This window comes from Phytophthora sojae (genome assembly GCF_000149755.1).
Source record: "Phytophthora sojae unplaced genomic scaffold PHYSOscaffold_8, whole genome shotgun sequence".
Taxonomy (NCBI): Eukaryota; Oomycota; class Peronosporomycetes; order Peronosporales; family Peronosporaceae; genus Phytophthora; species Phytophthora sojae.
In genome coordinates, this window is record NW_009258122.1 from 970318 (window position 1) to 994287 (window position 23970).

At 55.3% G+C, this 23970-nt stretch overlaps 5 protein-coding genes across 5 annotated transcripts; 1 reads left to right on the top strand and 4 right to left on the bottom strand.

Moving 5' to 3' along the window:
- Nucleotides 1-419: 419 nt before the first annotated feature.
- On the bottom strand, nt 420-4312 carry PHYSODRAFT_337435 (multidrug resistance protein ABC superfamily; the record flags this gene model as incomplete). Its single annotated transcript, XM_009535107.1, has 2 exons — nt 420-545; nt 623-4312. The coding sequence occupies 2 exons, from the start codon at nt 4310-4312 to the stop codon at nt 420-422; spliced, it is 3816 nt and encodes a 1271-aa protein (XP_009533402.1).
- A 2421-nt stretch (nt 4313-6733) lies between these two features.
- PHYSODRAFT_519788 (hypothetical protein) lies at nt 6734-9528 on the top strand (the record flags this gene model as incomplete). The annotated part of the gene is made up of 4 exons (XM_009535108.1): nt 6734-7092; nt 7179-7263; nt 7359-9268; nt 9306-9528. The coding sequence occupies 4 exons, from the start codon at nt 6734-6736 to the stop codon at nt 9526-9528; spliced, it is 2577 nt and encodes an 858-aa protein (XP_009533403.1).
- A 510-nt stretch (nt 9529-10038) lies between these two features.
- On the bottom strand, nt 10039-14010 carry PHYSODRAFT_337437 (abcc transporter; the record flags this gene model as incomplete). The annotated part of the gene is made up of 1 exon (XM_009535912.1): nt 10039-14010. One exon carries the CDS (start codon nt 14008-14010, stop codon nt 10039-10041), a length of 3972 nt encoding a protein of 1323 aa, XP_009534207.1.
- A 237-nt stretch (nt 14011-14247) lies between these two features.
- On the bottom strand, nt 14248-14829 carry PHYSODRAFT_261795 (hypothetical protein; the record flags this gene model as incomplete). The annotated part of the gene is made up of 1 exon (XM_009535109.1): nt 14248-14829. The coding sequence occupies one exon, from the start codon at nt 14827-14829 to the stop codon at nt 14248-14250; it is 582 nt and encodes a 193-aa protein (XP_009533404.1).
- Nucleotides 14830-21443: 6614 nt separating this feature from the next.
- PHYSODRAFT_337442 (hypothetical protein) lies at nt 21444-23210 on the bottom strand (the record flags this gene model as incomplete). The annotated part of the gene is made up of 1 exon (XM_009535110.1): nt 21444-23210. One exon carries the CDS (start codon nt 23208-23210, stop codon nt 21444-21446), a length of 1767 nt encoding a protein of 588 aa, XP_009533405.1.
- Between the last annotated feature and the right edge of the window lie 760 nt (nt 23211-23970).

A 23970-nucleotide genomic window follows, 5' to 3' on the forward strand; every position in this document is an offset into this window, starting at 1 on the left:
CCACAGTGATTACCGTAATGCCCGTGGTGATGCTTCGCAACGTCACCTCACCATCTTTCGCAGCGTTCACCGATATGGACAGCCGCTGTCGCTTCAACATGTATGTTTCCTACCGACGGCAGGCTGCCGATATACCGTAGACACAAGTTTGGGAGTGCGGTAAGCCGTATCATAGCAACTTTTCGTAGCTTGCCACACCCAGGAGCCAAAAGTTCGGCGTCGACGCTGGAACTTGAATAGGGCCAACAACGCGGCCGCTATTTCTCATCAAGTCTCCCGGTGGTGTGAACATGTACCTTATCACGGTTCTTTAGTTCGGGTGCACCGAAATGACAATGCAAAACCCCTCGAAACGAACATCAACACTAAGTTACGAAGGTTGTCCAGCATAGGTTATTGTTGACTGCGTTAGTTATGCACTACAACGCGTTGTTGCGTATTTCACTGGTGTTCTCCTGGAAACGGTCCAGATATCCACCTTCCTCCATGAGATCGAAAAAGTGGCCCTTGCCTTTCTGGACGAGGGCAGCAGGACTCGCAAGCTCCTTGACGCAGCCGTCATCCATGACGAGAATACGGTCCGAGTCAAGAATCGTGTTAGACGGTGTGCAATCGTAAGCACCGTCGACTCCTTGAAGACCTCTCGGATAACGCGCTGCAATGCTTGGTCTGTCGCGTGGTCTACAGCGGCGGTGGCTTCGTCGAAAATCACGATACGCGACTTCCGCAGCAACGAGCAGACCATGCACAGCATCTGCCGCTCGCCCACGCTAAAGTTCTCGCCATTCTCCTCCACCAGAGCATCAAGCTTGCCGTCCTCGGCTTCAATGCGTGGACCAAGTCCCACCTGACGCAGACATGTCCATAGTTGATCGTCGGTGAAGTCACCGAACGGATCCAAGTAATTGCGCAACGTGCCTTTGAACAGCACAGGGTTCTGCGGAATAATGGAGAGCTTCTCGCGCAGCGTTGTCAATCCAATTGCACTGGCATCTACGCCATCAATCACAATCGATCCGCCCGCCAACTCGTTGATACGGAAGAGGGCCATAGTCAAACTTGACTTGCCGGCACCTGTGCGACCGACAATACCAAGTTTCTCGCCGCCACGGACAGAGAAGTCCAAATCACGTAGCACCAACTGCCCTTCATCCTTGTATCGGAAGCTCACGTGCTTAAAGTCAATGGTTCCGTTTGATGGCCATGCTTCAGGGTGAGTTATACTCGGAGGGTCAAGGGGGAGGCGCGATGGAGCCTCCTGGATGATATCTGCGTACTCCTGAAGCCGCTCTGGGCTCACCATCATCGGCTCCACTTGTGACAAAGCTTGCACCAGCCTCTCTAGGTTTTGAGACACCTTCAGGGCGTACGAGAAGGCAAGACCGACGACAGCAGCTCCCAGCTGGTGACGCAGCAATACCAGAGACACCGTCACTACGAGCACCAGCAGGCTTCCGACGAGCTGGATGTGGAGGGAGAACCACTGGGACACACAGAGCTGCCCGTACCAAATCTTGTTGTTTTCGTCAAGCCTGACGCTGTTCGTGTGCTGAAAGCGATCAACTTGACCACGACCGAAAGCACGAATTACCGCTCCACCATCCACAGCTTCAGACAAATGGTTCAGAACTGGTGTTTGTGTTGTCTTCGATAGCCGCTGGAGTTCCCGAGCCGGACGAATGTAAAATGACCCAATGCGATAGTACAGATACACCACCGGCAGAAGAAAAAATCCCTTCCAGCGGATCACGATTGCCGCAGTGGCGGCCCTGCATCCAACAGAAAATATCGTTGATGACATTCGGCTAAAAAGCGGAGGAATGTTCGAGTCCACAACCGATACGTCACTGCCATAGCGTGTCAGAATTCGACCGATCGGGTTAGCATCGAAAAAGCGCATCGGCGCGTGCATTAGAGCGTTCGTCATAGCGTCAAACATCCGGCGCGCTGCTCGCAGACCGTAAATGGCCGTCATGAACATCCGCGCGAACACCATCGAGGCTGAGGCAATGCCAAGGATTGTGTAGATGCTGAGACGATAAGAGATCGATTCACCGCTGTTCACGCCGTCGCTCGACCATGCTCCCAACCAAAAATCACTCGAAATTTGCAGAGCTTGCCAACAAGCAGAGGTCATTAGGAAGACAAACACAACGGGAAACCCTCCAACTGCGCGATAGTACGCGCTGAAGACGTGGTTGCTCACGTTCCCGTCTACTCGCTCCTCTTCCTCCACGAGTTTTCCCAGCTTTTCGCGGTCGGCGGTGTTATCGCCAGCCACGGAAGACACAGTCCTCGGTTTTGCTCCAGCGCACGGGGTGCACGGTGATATCAAAGCCATCTCGTCATCACATTCGTTCTTTTCGTCCTCTATGTCCAGAATATTAGCCCGATCGCTATCGTCATCAGTACGGGATTCTTTGCTGAGGAGGACGTCAGTCTCAAGATCGCCATGGTCCTTTTCGCCCCTGAAGTTTAAAGATCCGTACGGATGAGCCGCAAAAGGTGAAATGAGTGGCATTTCAGGCTCCAGCGGTTTCTCCACGTGGTGAGTCTTCACAAGCGCTCCCAGGTCATTGATCGTCACTGCACGTGTGATATGCGGCGACTCGATAATCTCGGGGTTGTGCGTCACGAGAATGATCGTCTTGTTCTTGAGCAGCCCCAGCATACACTTCTGAAAAATCTCGTTCTGAACGATCGCGTCCACAGCGGACAACGGCGAGTCAAGGAGATACACACTTGCATCGCTGTAGCATGCCCGAGCCAAGGCAATTCGCGCCTTTTGTCCACCAGAAATATTAATACCGCGCTCACCGATTTCCGTTGCATCACCCGCTGGTAGCGACTGCAGATCCGTCGTCAAGGCACATGCGTCCACCACCTTTTCATACTTTTTGCGGTCATAGAGATGGCCAAAGAGAATATTGTTTCGGACCGTCATATTCTGAATCCACGGCTGCTGAGAGCAGTACGCCACATCTCCCCCTACGAAGACAGTTCCGCTATGCTTCACCATTTCTCCAAGCAGAGCCGAACACAGCGAAGACTTGCCACAGCCAACGGATCCGTGCAGAACCACGAAATCCCCAGACTTCACTTGGAGATTTATGTTCCTCAGCAGCGTCGTCTCATGGTCCCAGCCGAAGTCACCGTCTTCAACAGCAACAATCACCTTCTTGGCGACGTATTTCTCCCCTTCTGGATGGTCAGGAGGCAAGACATTGTCGGAATCCAGTTCAGGCATCTTGAGGAACGCGGAGATCCTTTCCAACGCAACTTTCGACTGCACGAGCATTGGTAAAATATTCGTGATCATGCGCAGTGGGCCCTGGATCAGCTGAAACAGCGCGATACTCGTGAAAACAATAGCCGGCGTCAGCGTGCGATGCAGTACACCCGTGTACACGCCGAAAGACGCAACGCTGATGAAGACCGGCATCCCCCAAAGCATAACCACACTCAGGCACGCCAGTAGCCGCCGCTTGAACAGATGCTTCATCTCCTGCGCGCGGGTCTCCTTGATTTGCGCCATGAGCTGGTCCTCCCACGCGCTGAACTTGACGATCTCGACGGCCTTGAACACCTCCGTCACCTTCTTCATCCTCACGTCCTTGCTGCGTCGGTACACGCGCTGGCACGCGAACATGCAGCGCGAGATGAGGTGGTTTACCCCCAACATGGCCACGATCACGCCCACGCCAGCAAACGCCGCGACGCCGAGCACGTCGTACAGCATGTAGCTGACTATGGCAATCTGCAGCGGGATGAGCCACAGCTGGTGGATCAGGAAGGCCGTGTCCAGGATGGCGTCGCTGTCCGCCGTGTACATGTTGGTGATGGCGCCCGTGGACTTGCCCCTCCTGGCCTCGGCGCTCAGCTTCAGCGTCTTCCGGAACATGAGCGTCTTGACCGACGCCACGAGCTTAATAGCGATGACCTCGGAGTAAAACCTGGCGTAATTGTCAGCCAGGGCTTGCAGCACCTTGGCAGCGAAGAGCGTGCCGACCCAGACGCTAATGGTCTGCAGGATGGGCGTCTCGTCCTGTGGGTCGTGGTCTGACAGAGCGGAGAGGCTGGACACCACCTCACGCAGCACGACAGGGCCTAGAAGGTTGCAGAGCATGGAGACGAGGAACGCGAGCCCCGTGAGGGCGATGCGACGTCCAAAGCAGACGAACGCGGCTCGGTACATGGACTGCGAGGCCTCGTAGGCGCCCGAGAACCGCTGGGACGCCGGGTCGGCCTGCAGCTCCCAGCGCAGCGGCCACACGTCGTCGGCGTGCAGCTGTCGGCGCTGGCCGAGGCGCATGAGCGGCCGCACCCAGTCCAGAAGCACACGCGACCAGCAGCCCGCTGCGTCCTGAGGGTGCGGGCTCGCCCCGCGCTTGGAGAGCGGGGGGTCGAAGGTGTCGTATGGGTAGGACTTGAGGGGCAGCAGCTCCGACGCGGCCATGGCGGTCCGAGAGAGAGGGTCTCTTGCGGAATGAGCTGAAGTGACAAGTGATGAGCGAGCAAGATACAGGAGTGATGGTGGATTGGGAGCCACAGTGTTGAGTGGAGCGGTGAAAGGCGTGAGGCGGGCTGCAGTATTATATCTTGTCCGATGGAGTGTCAACAACGGGTGATGCGTGATTACAGCCCACGCACGGGATGGTCTCAGATGACTCTGCACAGCAGTGCCTGGTTCGTGCTGACTGTACATGTACCTACGCTCACCCGCAAGATGTGACTCGAAGCTGTTACGTAGTAGCACCGATCCGATTGGCGGGCACCACGCTCTGCATTGTACAATACCAACATTCCCCCCGCGCAACGTACTACACTACAACCAATTTTGTTGGGGTTATATAGTAACGCTCAAATTCGCTTGTCACGTGCGGAATGCCATCGCCATTGCTGCAAGAAGAGTCTGTATTCTGTTTAGACGGCTACCTACTCCCGATACTGCGCACAGCTGCAGCTTCGCCTACGCTTTATAGTATTCGCACACACACAACATGTAACAGTATAGCTACCGTAGTGGTTGCAAACTGGTTGTTAGTATTGTGAGTCTGACTAACATGTTTGTGGAGTAAGACGATTTTTAACCCTTCATCTTGAAGTTGCTGAAGCTGACTGGTATTTAATACGAGAAACCCTTTATTCCTAACATCAACAATGATATCCTAATACCAGATTACTCGAGCTACGCCGTGATAATGTTGAGTCCATCCACTATCTTGGCACGACACTTTGAATTCGAAAAGAGATGTAACTAGCCCGGATTGTAGCAGGTATGGGTGGCGGTTTCGAAAGATCATGCAAACATTAAAACATGAATTGGCAAGGAAATAAAGACAAGAGGAGCTAGTGTCCTGGCTCAACTATTTCAGACGTACTTTTATTGCCGTTTGCAGATATTTTGGCCAACACATGCTTATTATCTCGTTAATAATCTCGATTTTAATCCAGCCAGCTCTTAATTAAGACCTAGGTCTGATTTATATATCTCGCCAGTACGGTCTAAGATCCGAGCTTGGGGCTCTGTTTTCTCGACCAAGGCGCTTTTCTACGACTTGGAAACGCAGAAATGCCATTTAGACGGGCCAAACCGAGTTTCTGGGCCTAAAAGCGGCCCCCAGCAAAGCATAAAGCTAAATCAGCCCTCGCCTATCTCGTGCCCACTCATATTAAGAGACAGGCGTGGTCTATTTTAGAGGGCAAAACCAGCTAAGCACCCCAGAACATTCATACTAAGTATCCTGTAATTTTGTATTTCTTATTACGATTGAGGGGCGAGGGGCAATAATTACTTGGCTTTGTCTAGGACGGTCGATCAGAAATCGTTGGGACCCACATTTATATGCTTGATGAACGGGCATTCCTTACCTGGGGATTACTACCGCTGGGACCGTCTGCATTCTACTGCCCTACTCCGAATTTAATACAATGTAGCATGCACACTTCTCGTGCTGTATTTTAAAAATACATATCCACGCTATTATGTCTTCTTAGTTAGACCAGGGAAATTGTCATCATCATGTCGACACAGCATTTCTTTCGCCAACTAAGATGACGGTGATGTGAGCCACAAGTCTATCAGGTACACAGTATTGGAGTTTGTATACGCAGCATTGGCAACTCGTACCGTATATTTCTTCTCAGCTGACTAGAGGGAGCGCTCTTCGCTTCCGCCGTGAGGCCCAGAGTTCATTTGCAAATTTCCTGCATTCACACATCGTCAACTGCGCACGCTTTCGCTTTCTTCAAGCCAGCTAGATATGCGTCTACTCCAAGTTGTGGTAAAACACTGCCGAAGATGATGCGCACTTCGTCTTCTTGGTACTTGCCGACGTTATTTCGTTGGTTGATGCAGAGTGAGGACAACCTGCTCAATTACTTCAAGGCGCTATACGCGAAGGGGAGAGGGCGGCAAGCCGTTGAATAAATCTTCAAGGACTTTGGACTAACGGACGACAAAGCTAGAGAGTTTGCGGGTAGGTACCATACATGGTCCCATCGAGGTGGAATCCAGAAACCTCAGTATGCCACGCTAGCTACCTTGTAAACTCAACATCAACGATCCTTTTCAAGGCCGTATTGGTTCAAACTCAAAAATAATATTCGTCTTTTTTCATCCAATCCGCAATATCGAAGTACAATAACGCTTCTAATTGGTCCCAATCCCACCCATACTTTTCCCCATACTAATCGCCCCAACAGCGCTTCCTGAGCTCTACTCTACCTGACCATGCTGGCGGGCTGCGTCGTGCCCCACGCGCACTACCGCGTGTTCCACGGGAACCCGGCGGCCGACTCGCAGCATGCGGCGCCCAACGACCAGTTCCCCCTGGCGCTGAGCCCGCGCCGCGTGGAGAACGCCCCTACCGACCTCCACCTGCGCGAGTTCGCGCAGCTCGAGGTGCAGGTCAAGGCGCTGCAGCTGCAGGCGGCGCAGCACTCGGCCCCGGGCGCCATGGGGGCCGCGGTGGCTGGGGCGCTGGCCGAGTGCTTCCTGTTCTACTCGAGGCTGTTCACGGTAGAATCGTTCCCCTGGCCGGACTTCCTGGCCGCCGTGTTCACGAAGATGGCCGAGCATTTCGCATCCAGGTGGGGTAGAACGGCGGTAGAACGGAGCAAAATAGTAATTGGAGGTGGTAGATTAGTACTAATATTTTATTATCGGTTGGGTGCAGTGATAACGAGATCGTCCGGAGTGCTATTCTGCGGGTCTTCCAGCGGACCAAGGCGCACGTGGCGCAGGTGAATGACCCCGCCAAGGTAAGCAGACTGCAGTCGCGAGAATGATATTACTGGAGGGAGTATTAACCTTGTGATACTTATTGTTGTTATAATTATTATTGTTGTTGTTGTAGCTGCTGGGTCATTTATCGGCGCCTTTGACGCATCCGACTAGTGTCACGGCTCGGACGCTGACGCTGCAGTTGCTGGCGACGATGCCGTCGCTCCTTCATCATGATGCGGCGGTGCAGCAGCAGATTCTCAAGGGAATTAACGCTGAGGATCGGGACGAACGTTCGGCTGCGATTGAGGCAGCGCGCGCGTTCTTGCCGCTGTCTGCTTCGTTTCGGACGGATGTGTTGGCGTTGGCTTTGGAGGAACGTTCGACGGCGCTTTGTGGATTGCTGGCTGATGCTGTTTCGAACTCTGTGGAGGCTCAACAGGCGTGGACTCACTGCGCCGGGTTATACGAACGCCTTGTGGACGACAAGAGTGCGGTCGCGAGTTTGCGTACGATGACGACGCTGACGGCGGCGTACGCGGGTGTATTGCTGGTGATGCACGGACAGTTGCTGCACCACGTGCTTGATACCGAACCGCGTGCGTTTGTACGGAATTTTGCTCTTCTGGCTGCGCAGCAGCTTGTTGCAGCGGCAGGCAGTGATGAGGATCAACAACTTGCGATGGCTCTGGATGGCGTATTTTCGCGGGTTCGACAGCTGCGTGCAACGCAGGGTAAAACGCAGTCGCGCCTCAAGTTGTCGGCCTTGCTCCTGCTTGAAAAGTGGTCAGCAACTAGCCAAGAACTGGGTGAATCGGCGCTGGCACTGCTTCAGGATGCCAAGAGTTGGCTCGCTACTGCTACTGATGAGCGTTTTGGTAAAGCTTACACGTCAATTATCGCGCACATGGCCCGTCGGAAGCTTTCACGGACTGATGCGATAGCGCCAAAGCGTAGTGTGGACGAGTTGTTGGCTTTGCTACACCCTCGAGCTGCTGTTGCTTCCAAGAGCACCTGGAACCATGCATTAGGTGCGGTCGCTCAGCTGTGTCACGAGTTCCCTGAAGCCCTCGCTGCGAACGTCGCTTCTCGGTTAGTCGAACTACTTTCAATTCCAGCGGACAAGAATATGGACCCTGCAACTTCAAGATCCAGAAGGACATCGGTCTTCAAGGTTTTAGGTGCCCAGCTGCGACCACCGCCTGCTAGCGTGATTAAGGAGCAGCTTCCAATGCTGGTGGAGGAGCTGTCGACGGTGGGGCGAGACGACGCACTGCATTTGCGAGCTATTGCTGCCACATTCTTTCTCTGGACCCAGGAGCTGTTGATTGGTGCCGCTGATCAAGCTACAGGCAATATGATTTCAGGATTCGAGGAGGAACTGCTGAATCCCGAGCACTACGAGTCTCACGCGGAGCGTTACGAGATGGTGAAGCTGGCGATGCTGCGTGGACGGTTCTCTCTTGCTGCGCAGCTAATGGAGGCCATCGCGGCAAAAGCTGACAGTGAGTGCTTTGGCGGGTGGCTTCACGCGTTGCACACTCTGTGTAAGGCGGAGTCACGTGTTGCAACGGACCAATCGGTCCACCTGGACAGTATTCACTTGCTGACGCGCGCGAGTACGTACTTGCAAGCTGCGCGCACTTCCAGCTTTCGCTTTGATCTTCAGCTTCATCTGGTAGCACTGAGACTGGAGTGGATACAGCACATGCAGAGTGCCCAACAGCTTGCAGGTGAGGCGGCGTTCACCAACACAGCGGGAAATCCTGTTGGCCGAGAAGGACAGCTCAACAAACAACTGCGTACCCTTGCGCACAAGTTTAACGTGCTGCGTGGCTTACTACTCGGCGCCCACAAAAGGGATCTGGACGTGCTTCAAGCTCATGCAGACGCATGTTGTTTGCTGGCTGCGGCTGTAGAAGGCTTTCTCCTGCTTCGCTCGCCGAATTCCATCGACTTCCCGGCGGACGAAGGAGCTTCTTCCAGTATTTCTCAATGGAATCTCCAAGTCTTGAAGGTGCTGAGCAACGACACCCGCAGGAAGTTGGAGCGTGTTGCTAAGCTAACTCCTTCTCGTCAGCCTGGCGTCGGGGCTCGCGTACTGCAGCAGCTCCTATCTGCATTATGTGCGATTCCTCCCGTGCTGCCGAAACTATTTTTCTGCTCTCGGTTGCGTTCTGCCCAGCGATTGCTTTCGAGCGCGCAGTTCATCACCTACGCGGAGAATACTGCCTTCACAGCTAAACCACGCTCGCGCTCACAACTGGGCGTCTCTCTCGGCACTGATTTCACGAGTGTGTTGAAGGGCGTGGTCGCGTTGTCGTGTCGCTCCAATTCGTACTGGCGTGACCGGGTGGAGGCGATCGAGGCTGAAGTTCTCGTGTGTTTGGCTGGTGCTGGAAGTGTGAACTCGACCTCGTCGATCTACGATATCGCGGACTCGTCACCAGAAGACAAGCTTGTGCAGTACCGAGTACGCGTGAGTCTGCCTATTGCGTGGGATCAAGTGATGAAGGCAACGGTTGAAGAGGACAGCGATGGTCAAAGCATGCTCTACCTCCCGTTCGAGACGCCTGTGCATGTGAAGGCGGCAAGTCTGACCCAGAAAGGGTCGTTCGTCTTGATGGCCAGGATCGCGATGGTGGATCGCCATGGCGAGAGGTGGCCATTGGCCACCACAGGTTGTCGACGAGGCTTCATCGTGTACTGAAAGTCATAAGTAGACACAAACGGTGGACGAAATAAATCGTGTTCAACTCAAGTCACGGCACCTACCTTCAAAAATCCGCTGCAAGGAGAACATCATGAGTGTTCTAAGCGACGCTAGCTGCTCTAACGTCTTCTTGGTGCTTGAACCTGTCCAAATAACCGCCCTCACGCATGAGCTCGAAGAAGTGGCCCTTGCCTTTGCTTACCAACTCTGGAGGAGAAGCGAACTCGACCAAGCGACCGTCATCGAGCACTAGGATGCGGTCTGAGTCCAGGATGGTGTCGAGGCGATGGGCGATGGTCAGCACCGTTGACTTCGCGAACGCTGTGCGAATCACGCGCTGAAGCTTCTGGTCCGTCTCGTGGTCAATGGCAGCTGTCGCCTCGTCGAAGATCACGATACGGAGAGCTCGAGCCATGCACAGCATCTGCCGCTCGCCGACGCTGAAGTTCTCGCCGTTCTCCTCGACGATCATCATCAATTTACTCGCATCTTCCGCAACCCGCTCGCATAACCCAACTTCCCGAATCGATTCCCACAGCTGCTCATCTTGAAACTCGTCAAATGGATCCAGGTACTCACGCAACGGGCCCTTGAATAACACTGGGGTTTGTGGGATGATCGACAACTTCTCACGCAGAGACTTCAGGCCAATTTTGCCCGCGTCCACGCCGTCAATCAGCACTCTACCTGATGCCAGCTCGCTGATTCGAAACAGAGCCATTGTGAGGCTCGATTTGCCAGCGCCTGTTCGTCCAACGATGCCAATCTTCTGGCCTCCTTGGACTGCAAAACTTAGGTTACGTAGTACGAGGTCTCCTCCGTCTTTGTATCGGAATGAGACCTTATCGAAGACGATAGCTCCTGTTGACGGCCAGTCCAGCTGGGCCGGTGGATCCATCATAGTAATCCTGTCAGGAGCTTCTTGGTCGATGTCGATGTATTCCTGCATCCGCTCAGGACTCACCATTATCGTCTCGATGCGAGTCAGGGATAGGATAATTCCCTCCAAATTGGCGGCGATTTTTAGTGAATACGAAAACGCCAAGCCAATAAGCGCGACATTGAGCTGTCGGTGCAGAAGCAGCAGGGAAGACGTGACCACCAGCAGCAAAAGACTTCCCACGAGCTGGATGCGTAGGGAAAACCATTGCGACACGTACACCTGCGCGTACCAGATCTTGTGATTCGCGTCAAGTTTAGCGCTGCTTGTTTGAAAGAATCGTTGCACTTGGCCGAAAGCGCGAACCACCGACACCCCATCAACGGACTCGGACATATGATTCAGAACGGGGGCAAGCGTAGTCTTCGATATGCGCTGCAGCTCTCGGGCAGGCGATATGTAAAAGCTGCCGACAGCAGCATAGACGGCGATAACAGGAATAAGTAGAAACCCTTTCCAACGGATCAAAAACGCAGCAGTGGCCAAACTACAACCGACCGAGAAGACATTTGCAGCCAGCGTTCCGAACAAGAAGGGGATCTGAACGTCAACCGCAGCCACATCACCGCCATACCGAGTCAAAACACGGCCGATAGGATTCGCGTCGAAAAAGCGCATGGGCGCGTGCATGAGCGAGTGGGTCATCCGATCGAACAAATTCCTTGCAGCACGAATGCCATAGATCGTGACGATCACAGTCCTGCCGAATACCATGAGCGCTGCCAATAGTCCGAGCGTTGCGTACACACCCAGTCGATAAACAGTGCTCGCATCAGCATTGGCGGCAGTGTTTCCAGCTCGACCGGCATCATTTGACCAGCTGCTCAACCAAAAATCACTGCGGATCTGGAGAGCTTGCCACAGCATTTGCGAAAGAAGAATGGCGGACACGATGGGTTGTCCGCCCACTGCGTGGTAGTAGGCCTGAAAAACATGGCGAGAAACGCGACCATCGGATCGCCCTTCGTCGTGAATCAGCCTCCCCCGCTCGCTGTCACTGGCGCCAGAAAAGCTCAAGGACTTCTTTCTGAGAGAGTGCAAGCTGTCGTTGCATGGGGAAGCAAGCGCGATCTCATCACTCAACTCATTGGCCGCGTCTTCCGACCCCGTTCCATCGCTCAAACTGCTTATAAGCGTAGTCGCGTCGCTATCTCCGAAGGCTGAAAAGGAATACGAATCCCTCGACATCGGAGAAACAAGTGGTTCATATTCGGATTGATTCTCTGCACAATACGTCTCCATCACTGTGCCGACGTCATTAAGAGTGACAGCGCGCGTGATGTGACTCGACGTGATAATCTCAGGGTTATGAGTGACCAGGATGATCGTCTTTTGCTTGAGAAGTCCGAGCAAACACTTCTGGAAAACTTCGTTCTGCACGATTGTGTCCACTGCTGAAAGGGGCGAATCCAAAATGTAAACATCTGCATTGCTGTAGCACGCCCGCGCCAGTGCAATACGAGCCTGTTGGCCTCCAGACAAATTGACGCCACGTTCACCAATTTCAGTGAGATCTCCAGCAGGTAATGACTGAAGATCACTCGTCAACGCGCAAGCATCCAACACCTTCTCGTATTTCTTCCGTTGAAAGTGATGCCCAAACAAAATGTTGTCCCTCACCGTCATGTTTTGAATCCACGGTTGCTGAGAGCAATACGCCACGGTTCCACCCACGAACACGGTTCCACTACGCTTCTCCATTTCACCAAGCAATGCAGAACACAGCGACGATTTACCGCAGCCGACAGTGCCTTGAACCACCACGAAAGCTCCAGTCTTCACCTCAAAATTCACGTTCCTCAATAACGACGACCCATTTTGATCCCACGCGAATTCCCCGTCTTCCACGGCAACCATCACGCCCTTCACAATATACGGGGCTGCCAATGGGACCTCAGTTGAAACAACGCTCTTCTCGTCCAGCTCGGGCATGCGCAAGAACGACGACACCCGTTCCAGCGCTACACTGCACTGAATCGCCATGGAAACGATCGACGTGATTCTGCGTAGTGGTGCCTGGATCAGTAAAAACAGCGCCAGGCTCGTAAACACGATCGCTGGTGTGAGATCACGGTGTAGCACAACTGAGTACGTGCCGAACGCAGCAATGCTGATGAACACGGGCATCCCCCACAGCAGCACGATGCTCAGCGACGTCATGATCCTCATCTTGAGCAGCGAGTGCAGCTCCGACTCCCTCGCAGCATTGATCCTCGCCGTGATAGGGTCTTCCCAGGCGTTGAGCTTGATGATGCTGACAGCCTTGAACGCCTCCGTCACCTTCTTCATCCTCAGGTCCTTCTTCCTTCGAACTTCTCGTTGCAGCGTGTGCATCCTCTTGGACACCAATTGGTTCAGCCACAACATCAACACAATGACTGCAATCCCAGCAAACGCCGCGACGCTCAGCACCCGCACGAGCATGTAGCTGACCACGACGATCTGCAGGGGGATCAGCCACATCTGGTGCACCACCAGCGCCGTACGCACCAATGACTCACTGTCCGCCGTGTACATGTTGGTCAACTCCCCCGTGGACTTCTTCTTGCGCGAACTGGAGTTCAACTTCATCATCTTCCGGTACAGTAGCGTCTTCAAGAGGCTGATGCACTGGATGGCCACGACCTCGTTCTGCAGCCCCGTGTAGCAGTCCGCCAGCGCCTGAATCACCTGAGCCACGAACACCAGCCCCACCCACGTGGCAGCAGTTGCCACCTTGGTCTCTTCGTCTTCTTTAGTGTCTGATAGAGCTGTGACCACCCGGTTGAGCGCCATGGGCCCCACCAAGTTGCAGAGCATGGAGATGAGCATGGCCAGCCCCGTGAGGAGGAACTGGAAGCCGAACACGTGGGCGAACGCTCGAGGCAGCGACTGCTTGTGCTGCTTCAGGGGTTCATTGAAGCGCTGGGCGATGGCGTCGGCTCGGATGTGGGCGCGCAGAGGCCACACGTCGCTGGCGCAGAGCTGCCGTCTGTGCGCTTGGGACATCAGAGGTCGAACCCAGGACAGGAGGATGCGGGACACGCAGCCGGCGGACTCTTGCGCGGTGGGAGCTGCACTACGAGGAGTGGTGGAGGTGCTGGAGCTGCCGCCATCGAAGGTGGCGTAGTTGCGCCATGCTGGAGACGCCATGGCTGCGTGGAAATTGCGCACTTGTGCTCGACGAGGGGAAGTGAAGAATAAGATGAGACGAAGCTCACTTTTGGACCAAAAAACAAGATCCTGACTGATTAGTTGAAGTGTGATTGCGAATCAGGAAAATAGGTCCAAATGGATACAACTTTAGGGTACGGAAAGTTGAAGTTGCCCCAGCCTCGTTGATGATCTTTACCCCAGCCAGCACTGCATTATACTGCTAGGCTCGCAGTTTCAGACCAGGAGCTGGATCTTGCCGCGGACAAGGATGAACGGGTACTTGTTGGCGCGCCAGATGCCGGCCTCCGACCGGCCGCGGGTGTGGCTGCTCATGCAGTGGTCGGCACACCGCAACACGTTGATCAGCCCGTTGAGGTGCATCTTGAGCTCCAGCTCGTCCCGGGGCAGGCCGACGATGCAGTGGTCGAAGAGCAGGCGGTGGTCGTCCACGGGGAAGCCGACATTGCGCAGCTCGGCCTTGAGGTGCTGGAACTTCTGCTTGAATGTCGTGTGGGCGTAGCCAGACATGCTGGCCCACGTGTCCTCCCACTCGCCCTTAGCCTCCTCCTGGACACCGAACCACCTGCCAGTGTCGGTGACTCTTAGCGTGCCCTTGGCCGACGAGCCCGTGGTCAGAGGCCCCCACGTGATGCCGAAGAGGCCGCTCTCCTGGAGAATCTCACGCGAATCCTGCGCGAGGTCGTCCTTCAGAATCCCGTCCACACGCACAGTGCGGACTTCTTGGCCGAAGCTGTCCATTGCGTCGGCTGGATCCGATTGCTTGTCCTCGGGCGAGCGAATTCGATAATGATTCATTATTCGCTAGTCGCTGATTCGAACTTGATGTCGCCAGCTCGTAAAGCTCGGTGCGGCAGCTTCTACCTGCTCTGTGAAGTTGTACATGTACAGCTACTCTACAGCACAGCAGTGGCGTCGTCATAGAGGACGCAGTCAAAGCAGAGCATGCGAGAAAAAGGAAGTAGTAATTGTGCCTTTCACTTATTCTGCCATGATAATTCTGGCATAACTCTAATCCCTTCTCGGCTCTAATTATTAGTGATGGGGACGTAAACGACGGGAACTTCCCGTAAGGATAAAGAGGCGCATGTTTTTTACGTAAAGTTAACGTGAATTTACGTTAAGCTAACCCAGCCTGAGTTAGACGGAAACAGAGCGATTGGCGGTTTGCTACCCGCCAATCCATGCCATTCTGCTCGTATCTCCGTCGATTAGCTCGCAAATGCTGATCGCGTGGGTTAGGGGAAGCACTCACAATCATAAGCGGAATTAACACTAAATAAGCGTTGCTCGTCCTTTTATGGATCTAATTCCGCCTGATTTAACAGCTCACCCGCCAAAATAGGTGAAAGGCACAATAAGAAAAAACTTCACAAACATTAGTTTGGATCGCTACAGTATCTACACTTCGTTGGCTAGGATTTTCTGAAGCTTATACAGCGCTTCAGCTGCCGTGGGTCGCTCCTTCGGGTCTAGTGAGACGCATGCGAGCCCCAGATCAACCATCGACTTAGGACCCGCCTCGGAAAACTGAACGCGCAGTCTACCAGCCGCCACCATCTGCAGGATAGCAGCACTCGGCAGTTTGCTCAGATCGGACGATGAACTTTCAGTGGTGTTAGTACTGACGCTCTTCGCTTGCGAGTACGGCGTCACATGCGAGTCCAGCTCGGACAGCACCACACCAAACGAGAACATATCCGCCTTGTCATCGTATCGCTCGCCCATCATAACCTCCGGCGCCATCCAGAAGGACGTGCCGATGCCTCCAGTCATCGTCGCGTCAATGCGTTCCCGGGAAATGCCAAAGTCCGTCACCTTGGCCTCCATCGATTCATCCAGCAGAATGTTCTTGGACTTCAAGTCGCGGTGGATCACGGGTGGAGCGCACGAGTGCAAGTACGTCAATGCGATGGAAACGTGGAGTGCGATCCTGACCTTGTCGCGGTTGAAGCCCACAGGACGTCCCTGGTTCTCAAAGTCAGTCAGCAGAGCCTTGAGGTCGCCGCCGGCCATGTACTCGGACACGACGCAAATGTCGATGAGCTGGTCCCAGGCCACGCCGATGAACGAGACGATGCGAGGGTGGTCCAGGCTCGCCATGAGCTTAACTTCAGACAGGAACGCGTTCACTTGGGACATGGTCTTCTTGGTCTCGGGGAGCAGCATCTTGACCGCGACGGTCTTGCCGTTGTAGCTGCCGACGTACACCTCGCCGTATCCCCCTCGGTTGATGAGCTTTTGCAGGATCACCTTCTCACGCGGGAGGCGAGACGCAACGATGTCGTCGTCCTCCCAGAGCTTCGTGGGGTTGGGTCGCTGATCAAAGTCGGAGAAAGTCGTGGTTGCTTCGCTGTGAAACTTCACGGGACTCGACTGCGACTGGTAGTACGCGTCTTGTAAGACGTTCGTGTGGCTGAAGTTCGGGGTCGCTTGCGCTCGATTGGAGCTTCGTCGTGCCTTGCACCGCTTGAACACGAGCATACCAACCAGCACGAAGACGAGCAACGCGCCCACGATGATCCCGGCAAGCGCCCCGCTGCTAATACCGGAGCTGTCTTCACTCGCACCTGAAGGAGAGCTACTGTCCGTGTTGCTCGCTGAGCTGCTTCCGACACCGTTCGTGGCTGAACCTCCAGAGCTCGAGTAGAACTTCCTGCCCTGCGAGCACGTGTGATCCGTGAGGTCGTCCTCCGTGATGGAGTACGACGTCGAAGCTGGATAGACACAAGACGCGTCGAGATAATACGTCAGCTGCGCCGACCCGTTCGAGTGCAGCGTGGCGATCACGCTCTGGCCGTCTGTACTAGCAACTTCGCAGTCGCCCGAGGCAGCAAAGCCCGCTGCCTCGATGTACGTGGTGCAGTCCGGGCCGCTGTAGATGTCCATGAGCAAGTAGTCGTCGTCGCCGTATACATCGAGCGCGTGCTCGTAGATGTTGGACGGGCAGGTCGTCGCGGTGTAGTACGTGCTGCTCTGGATGGTGGTCGCAGTACAGCTCGAACTCGTACACGACCCGCTGGAGATGATCGTCAGCGACTGCGGAGACTCACACGACGAGTCCGAGTAGACCTCCGTCGACTGCATCGGGATACTGCGGTGCTGTCCTCACACTGCTGTGAACGGGGGTTACCTAGTGATATGCGTGTTCCAGGCTCGAATTCGGAAATGACCAACCCGCTTTTCAAAGCGGGGAAGCTTATGTAAAGTCCATCGAGCAAGCAGTGTCCGACGATTGCCATGACTCGCTCAACGTTGACTCGAGCGTGATCTCGAACATGAAAAACGTCGCATGGGTTGCATAGTGAAGACTGCGGCGAACCGCAAGAAGAGCGCAAACTCAAATCGCGCTGGCAGACAAACTATCCACCAAGGAGCGATTTGCCAATGCAAAGTATGCTAACTTGTGTATTGAATGGTGGCAAATAGGTTCACAGGATGCACTCCTCGATGGGCTCAAGCTGATCAAACGACGGAGATGATGCCCAACTGCAACAACGGGCTGTACGTACACTGAGAGAAACACTGTCTTCTTCACATCTCGCGGGTCAATATCGTCTGCAGGCGGTACAGCGCTTCAGCTGCCGTTGGTCGCTGCTTCGGGTCTGTGGACACACACGCAAGTCCCAACTCCACCATCGACTCCGGTGCGGCCTCTGAGAACTGCACGCGGAGCTTCCCAGCCGCCACCATTTGGAGAATTGCTGCGTCTGTGAGTTTCTGGCCCGAGTGCGTGTTGTGTTTCGCGTGCGTGTACGGCAGCGTGTGCAGGTCGAGCTCGGACAGCACCACGCCGAACGAGAACATGTCCGCCTTGTCATCGTACCGCTCGCCCAGCATCACCTCCGGAGCCATCCACAGCGACGTACCGACCCCCGCCGTCATGGTCGCGTCGATGCGCTCTCGAGAGATGCCAAAGTCCGTCACCTTGGCGTCCATGGCCTCGTTCAGGAGGATGTTGCTGGACTTGAGGTCGCGGTGGATGACTGGCGGCGCGCACGAGTGCAGGTAGGTCAAGGCGTGGGCAACGTGGAGCGCGACCTTGACCTTGTCGTGGTCGAAGCCGACGGGCACTTGCTGCTCGAAGAACTTGGTGAGCAGCGCCTTCAGGTCGATGGTCATGTACTCGGTCACGACGCAGAGGTCGGTGAGTGAATCCCAGGCGACGCCAATGAACTCGACGATGTGAGGGTGATCGAGCGTGGTCATGAGCTTCACTTCGGACAGGAAGGCGTTGACTTGAGCCAGACTCTTCTTGCGTTCGGGCAACAGCATCTTGATGGCGACGCGTTGTCCGTTGTATGATCCAGCGTATACTTCTCCAAAGCCGCCTCTGTTGATCAGCCGTTCCGCCACGACTTTCTCTCTTGGAATCCGAGCAGCGACGATGGCTTCATCATCCCAGAGCTTGCTCGGTATTGTGCCGTCCGAGCTAACCAGCGTCGTGGAAGCTGTGCCCGTCTTCTGTGGGGTTATCGGCACTCGGTAGAAGTCCTCGGACGGCGCGGACGGCTCCTCAAAGCGTCTAGGAGTCTGAACCACCTGCTCTTGCTCCTGCTTGGAGGTGCTTCCACGACGGCATCGACAGTACAAAATGCCCGCAATGATCAGGAGAAGGACGACGACACCACCGATGATTCCGGCAATGACGCCGGCACTCAAGCCCGAGCCGCCGCCACTGCTACCAGTAGTTCCGATAGTCCCGCTCGACGACGAACCGGCCGAGTTGGAGTAGAGCTTGAAGCCCTGGAAGCACGCGTGGCTCGTCAACAAGTCCTTGCTGATGATGTAGGGCGAGCTGGTGGTGTAGATGCACGAAGCGTCCATGAAGTACTCGAGCTGGGCCGAGCCATTGGAGAAGACCGTGGTGATCACGCCCTGGCCAGTGCTGCCCAGGATCTCGCAGCTGCCCGTAGCCGCCACCACCGCCGTCCCGGAGTAGGTCGTACACTCGGTGTCGGTGAAGACGTCGACTAGGAGGTACTTGGTGCTGCCGTACGTGCTGGCCGCATAGTCTTTGGCGTCCGACGGACAGGTCGTCGTGGTGTAGTACAGCTCCGAGCTGATGTACGTGGAAGTGCACGAGGAGCTCACACAGCTCGACGCCTCCACGATCGACATGGAGATCGGCACCGAGCTGCACGAGGAATCCGAGAAGACGTTCTCCGACTCCATAGTATGGAGAGAGCTTTGATACTACTGCCCTACGAGAGACTTTGAGCCTTTGCTGCAAGAGCGGAAATCGTGGAATGAAGTGCATATGTCGGTCACGAACAGCAAAGTTTGGGTGCACGTGTACCCATAAAGCTTTCAACGCATCTCGAGGCCGGAGAGTCGCTGGACGGAGGCACGTGTGGGCGTTGAAACGGTCCGGACTCTATAGTCTAACTGACGATAGAAGCTGTCCAGCCAAGCACCACCATGAGGTTCTGGGGCTGCACGACGTGCATTATTTGTTACGCATTTGACTAGACCTCGTTGGCCAGGATTTTCTGAAGTCTGTAGAGCGCTTCGGCCGCCGTTGGCCGCTGCTTCGGGTCCACTGACACACATTCCAAGCCCAACTCGACCATAGACCGAGGACCATTGCCCGAGAACTGGACGCGGAGTTTGCCCATGGCCACCATTTGCAAGATGGCGGCGTCGGGGAGTTTCTGGCCCGAGTTCGAGTTGTGTTTCGCGTGTGTGTACGGCAGCGTGTGCAGGTCGAACTCGGACAGCACCACGCCGAACGAGAACATGTCCGCCTTGTCATCGTACCGCTCGCCCAGCATCACCTCCGGAGCCATCCACAGCGACGTACCGACCCCCGCCGTCATGGTCGCGTCGATGCGCTCTCGAGAGATGCCAAAGTCCGTCACCTTGGCGTCCATGGCCTCGTTCAGGAGGATGTTGCTGGACTTGAGGTCGCGGTGGATGACTGGCGGCGCGCACGAGTGCAGGTAGGTCAAGGCGTGGGCAACGTGGAGCGCGACCTTGACCTTGTCGTGGTCGAAGCCGACGGGCACTTGCTGCTCGAAGAACTTGGTGAGCAGCGCCTTCAGGTCGATGGTCATGTACTCGGTCACGACGCAGAGGTCGGTGAGTGAATCCCAGGCGACGCCAATGAACTCGACGATGTGAGGGTGATCGAGCGTGGTCATGAGCTTCACTTCGGACAGGAAGGCGTTGACTTGAGCCAGACTCTTCTTGCGTTCGGGCAACAGCATCTTGATGGCGACGCGTTGTCCGTTGTATGATCCAGCGTATACTTCTCCAAAGCCGCCTCTGTTGATCAGCCGTTCCGCCACGACTTTCTCTCTTGGAATCCGAGCAGCGACGATGGCTTCATCATCCCAGAGCTTGCTCGGTATTGTGCCGTCCGAGCTAACCAGCGTCGTGGAAGCTGTGCTTTGCTTCGCCGAACTGGGAGCCATTTCGTGAAACTGGGCTGAGGAGGTGACGACTTGTTCACATGCCACTGGACTCGGAATGTTCATCTCCACTTGCTGCTGCTTGCTGCGATTGCGACGACGACGCCAGCAGCAGCAACCAACCGCAAGTAGCAGCAGTAGAATGCACCCGACCGCGATTCCAGCAATGACACCGACGCTGACACCGGAAGAGTCCGACGAACTACCACTTCCTCCTCCAGTTGTAGTACCATCAGAAGTCGTACTACCAGAACTCGCCCTACCAGTAGCCGCACTACCAATTGACGCACTGCCGTCGACTCCATTCGTCGCCGACCCGCCCGAGTTGGAGTAGTATTTGCTGCCGCTGTAGCACGTGTGGCTCGTGAGTAGGTCCTCCGAGACGTAGATGGTATCGATGATGGAGATCGTGCAGGCCGAGTCCACAAAGTACTGCAGCTTGGCCGATCCGTTGGAGAAGAGCGTCGCGATGACGGAGCTGCCGTCCCCCGACATTTCACACTCGCCCGAGGCGAGGAACGCGTCTTGGCCGTACGAAGTCTCGCAGTTCGCCTCGAGGTAGACGTCGACCAGCAGATATCCCGTGTCGCCGAACACCTCCGCGGCGCTCGAGAACCCATCGGACGGACAGGTCGTCGTGGTGTAGTACGACCCCGTCCCGGTGATGGCAGACGTGCAGGCGGAACTCGAACAACTCGACGTCGACGTGACCTCCACAAACACTGGCGACGCGCAGTACGCGTCCGAGAAAATGTTCACCGACTGCATCTTGGGGAGTGGAATCGAGAATGAAGTGAAGAAATCGGGAAAGCTTTCGCCAGTCCCACAAGCTCATCGCCACGATCATCGAATGATCGCCTGTACCCGACCACGTTGAAGTGGCGACTAACGCCTGATACACTGCGGGAAGACGAAGGTGATGTACATGTATCGACAAAAATTTCGGTGGAGATGACTAGGCTAACAATACTTCATGCTAAAACAATTCACTAAGACCAATTAATCCCCCTGCTCTCGAAGTTCCAGTGTCAAAACCTTGTGGAGTTTGTACAGAGCTCCCGCCGCTGTGGGTCTGATCTTCGGGTCCATAGAAATACACGCGCGACCGAGCTCCGCCATCGACTCGGGTCCTTCCTCTGCAAATTCAACGCTAAGTCTCCCAGCAGCCACGTGCTGGAGCACGACAGTGCGAGGCATGGGCTGATTGGAGCCTACCGAAAGTCTGGCGTTCGCGTACGGGGTCAGGTGCGTCGACAGCTCGGACAGCATAACGCCGAACGAGAACATGTCGGCCATCTCGTCGTACGGGTTGCCCAGCATGATCTCTGGAGCCATCCACATGGACGTGCCGACACCCGCCGTCATGGTCTCGTCGATTCGTTCTCGGGAAATGCCGAAGTCCGTGAGCTTGGCGTCTAGTTCTTCGCTCAGTAAAATGTTCTTGGACTTGAGGTCGCGGTGGATCACGGGCGGGTCTAATGAGTGCAAGTACGTGAGAGCATGAGCCACGTGCAGCGCGATCTTGACCTTAGCGTAGTCGAAACCCACGGGGTGGTTCTCCTCTTGGTACCGGACCAGTAGAGTCTTCAAGTCGCCTCCATCCATGAACTCCGTCAACGAGCAGAGGTCCGTGAGCGAGTCCCAAGCTACTCCGACGAACTTGGCGATGTGCGGATGGTCCATAACCGCCGCCATCTTGACCTCCGCCATGAACGCGTTCACGTGGGGGATACTGCGTCTCGTGTCGGGCAGCAGCATCTTGACAGCGACCGACTGGCCGTTGTAGCTGCCCTTGTACACCTCACCGAACGCTCCACGATTCACGAGCGCCCCTATGAAGACCTTGTCACGCGGAATCCGAGCTGCTACAATTGTATCATCGTCCCAAGCTCGGTCCGATGTCTGCGCCTGCATCGTGGTCCGACTGCTGGAGTTGTGGTCGAATTTGCTGCTAATAGGCCGATGGTACGGCATGTCGGGCTCCCCCATCACCGCCAACGTCTCAAAGCGCCTTGTACTCCTCTGCTTGCGACGGATGATAAGCCCGGCAATGATTAATGCCACGACGACGACAACTCCAGCGATGATACCGCCGACTATCGCAGCAGTGTGACTGGAACTGTTCGAGTCTGCAGTGCCCTTGGTGACTGTATCGGAGCCTCCGCTGCTGCTACTGGATGAGTCGTAGTTCTCGTGGATGTAGTACTTGGCGATGTACTGCACCAGCCCCGTGTTGCTGATCCCTTCGTAACAGAGGTGGTTGGCCAGCGTGTCGTTGCCCAGCGCGTACTTGGTAATAGGCGGGTCGGTGCACTCCGTGTTGTCGTAGAGGATCAAGGCTGCCGATCCGTCGCTGCCGAGCGTGACGCTGACGCTGTTGTTGTCCAGCGTGGTGAAGGGCTCGCAGCCGCCCACCACGAGCCCCAGGCGATACAAGAACGAGTCGTCGGTGCAGTTCGCTTTGCTGTAGACTTGGCCCTCCACGAACGCGTGGCCATCGAACAGATCCTCCATCGGGTCGTAGAAGTTGCTGTCGGCCGAGTAGCACGTCGCGGCCTTGTAGTAGTCTGTGTTGTTGCCGAAAGCTCGCGGGGAGCAGGCCACCGCCGAGCAGTTGTTGTTCTCGATCACCAGCACGTTGACTGCCGGCCCGCTGCAGGTCGAGTCCGCGTAGATGGACGTGGTTTGCATCATGTAAGAAGTGGTGGTGGAGTTGGCTGCTGAGACCAAGTGGGCCATGGCGGACGCCAACAACAGCAGCCGCATCGCGGCGGACGCTGAGCTCTTCGCGGCGGACAAAAAGGACAAATGAGGTCCAGGTCAACTAGACCATAGAATGGCGGGCAGCGGAGGATGAGGGTCGGGAAGGAAGAGACGGTGCAGTGATATGTGGGAGCACGGCGGATGTTGAAGCGGTTGGATACCGTCGAGACTCACCGCTGCATATCGCTGGTCGCGCGTTGGGTGGCAACAGGAATGGAATGGAGCTCGATGTCCACGACCAATGCCTGTTACGGTGGAGTTATCGTACCGTAGTGCAGCAGCCGAGGGGGTCAGATGCTAACGAGTCCATGACAAGGCTGTGGTTGAACTGCACGCTCACCATCGGAGAGTGCTTGCTTCGCGATCAGCCCAAGCGAGATCCCTTGACGAGGGCTTTGTCGCCGGAGAGCTGGCCTTGGCAATCTCAGGTCTGATATTACATGTGCATTTCCACTACATTGGGGGTCAAATGAAGTTTCATTAAACCTTCTTGCCCCAGACCTTATTCTGTATCCTACAGAATAAGCATTAGACTTGATTAAAGTATACTTCAAAACCTGTCAAAGATTTGCTGTTGGAAGCCCTTTCGCATCTTGCGGTCAAGCGCTAGGTACATTGTGCACAGAACAGCTACGAAAGTGAACAAAACATGCTCAATATATCCACCATATGCCGAAATGGCGAGCTTCTATTGGTCGTGGCGAGCGTAGAGCACGCTCAAAACCTGCTACCTGGTAATACCTTGCAAGGCTGCTAAGGCAGT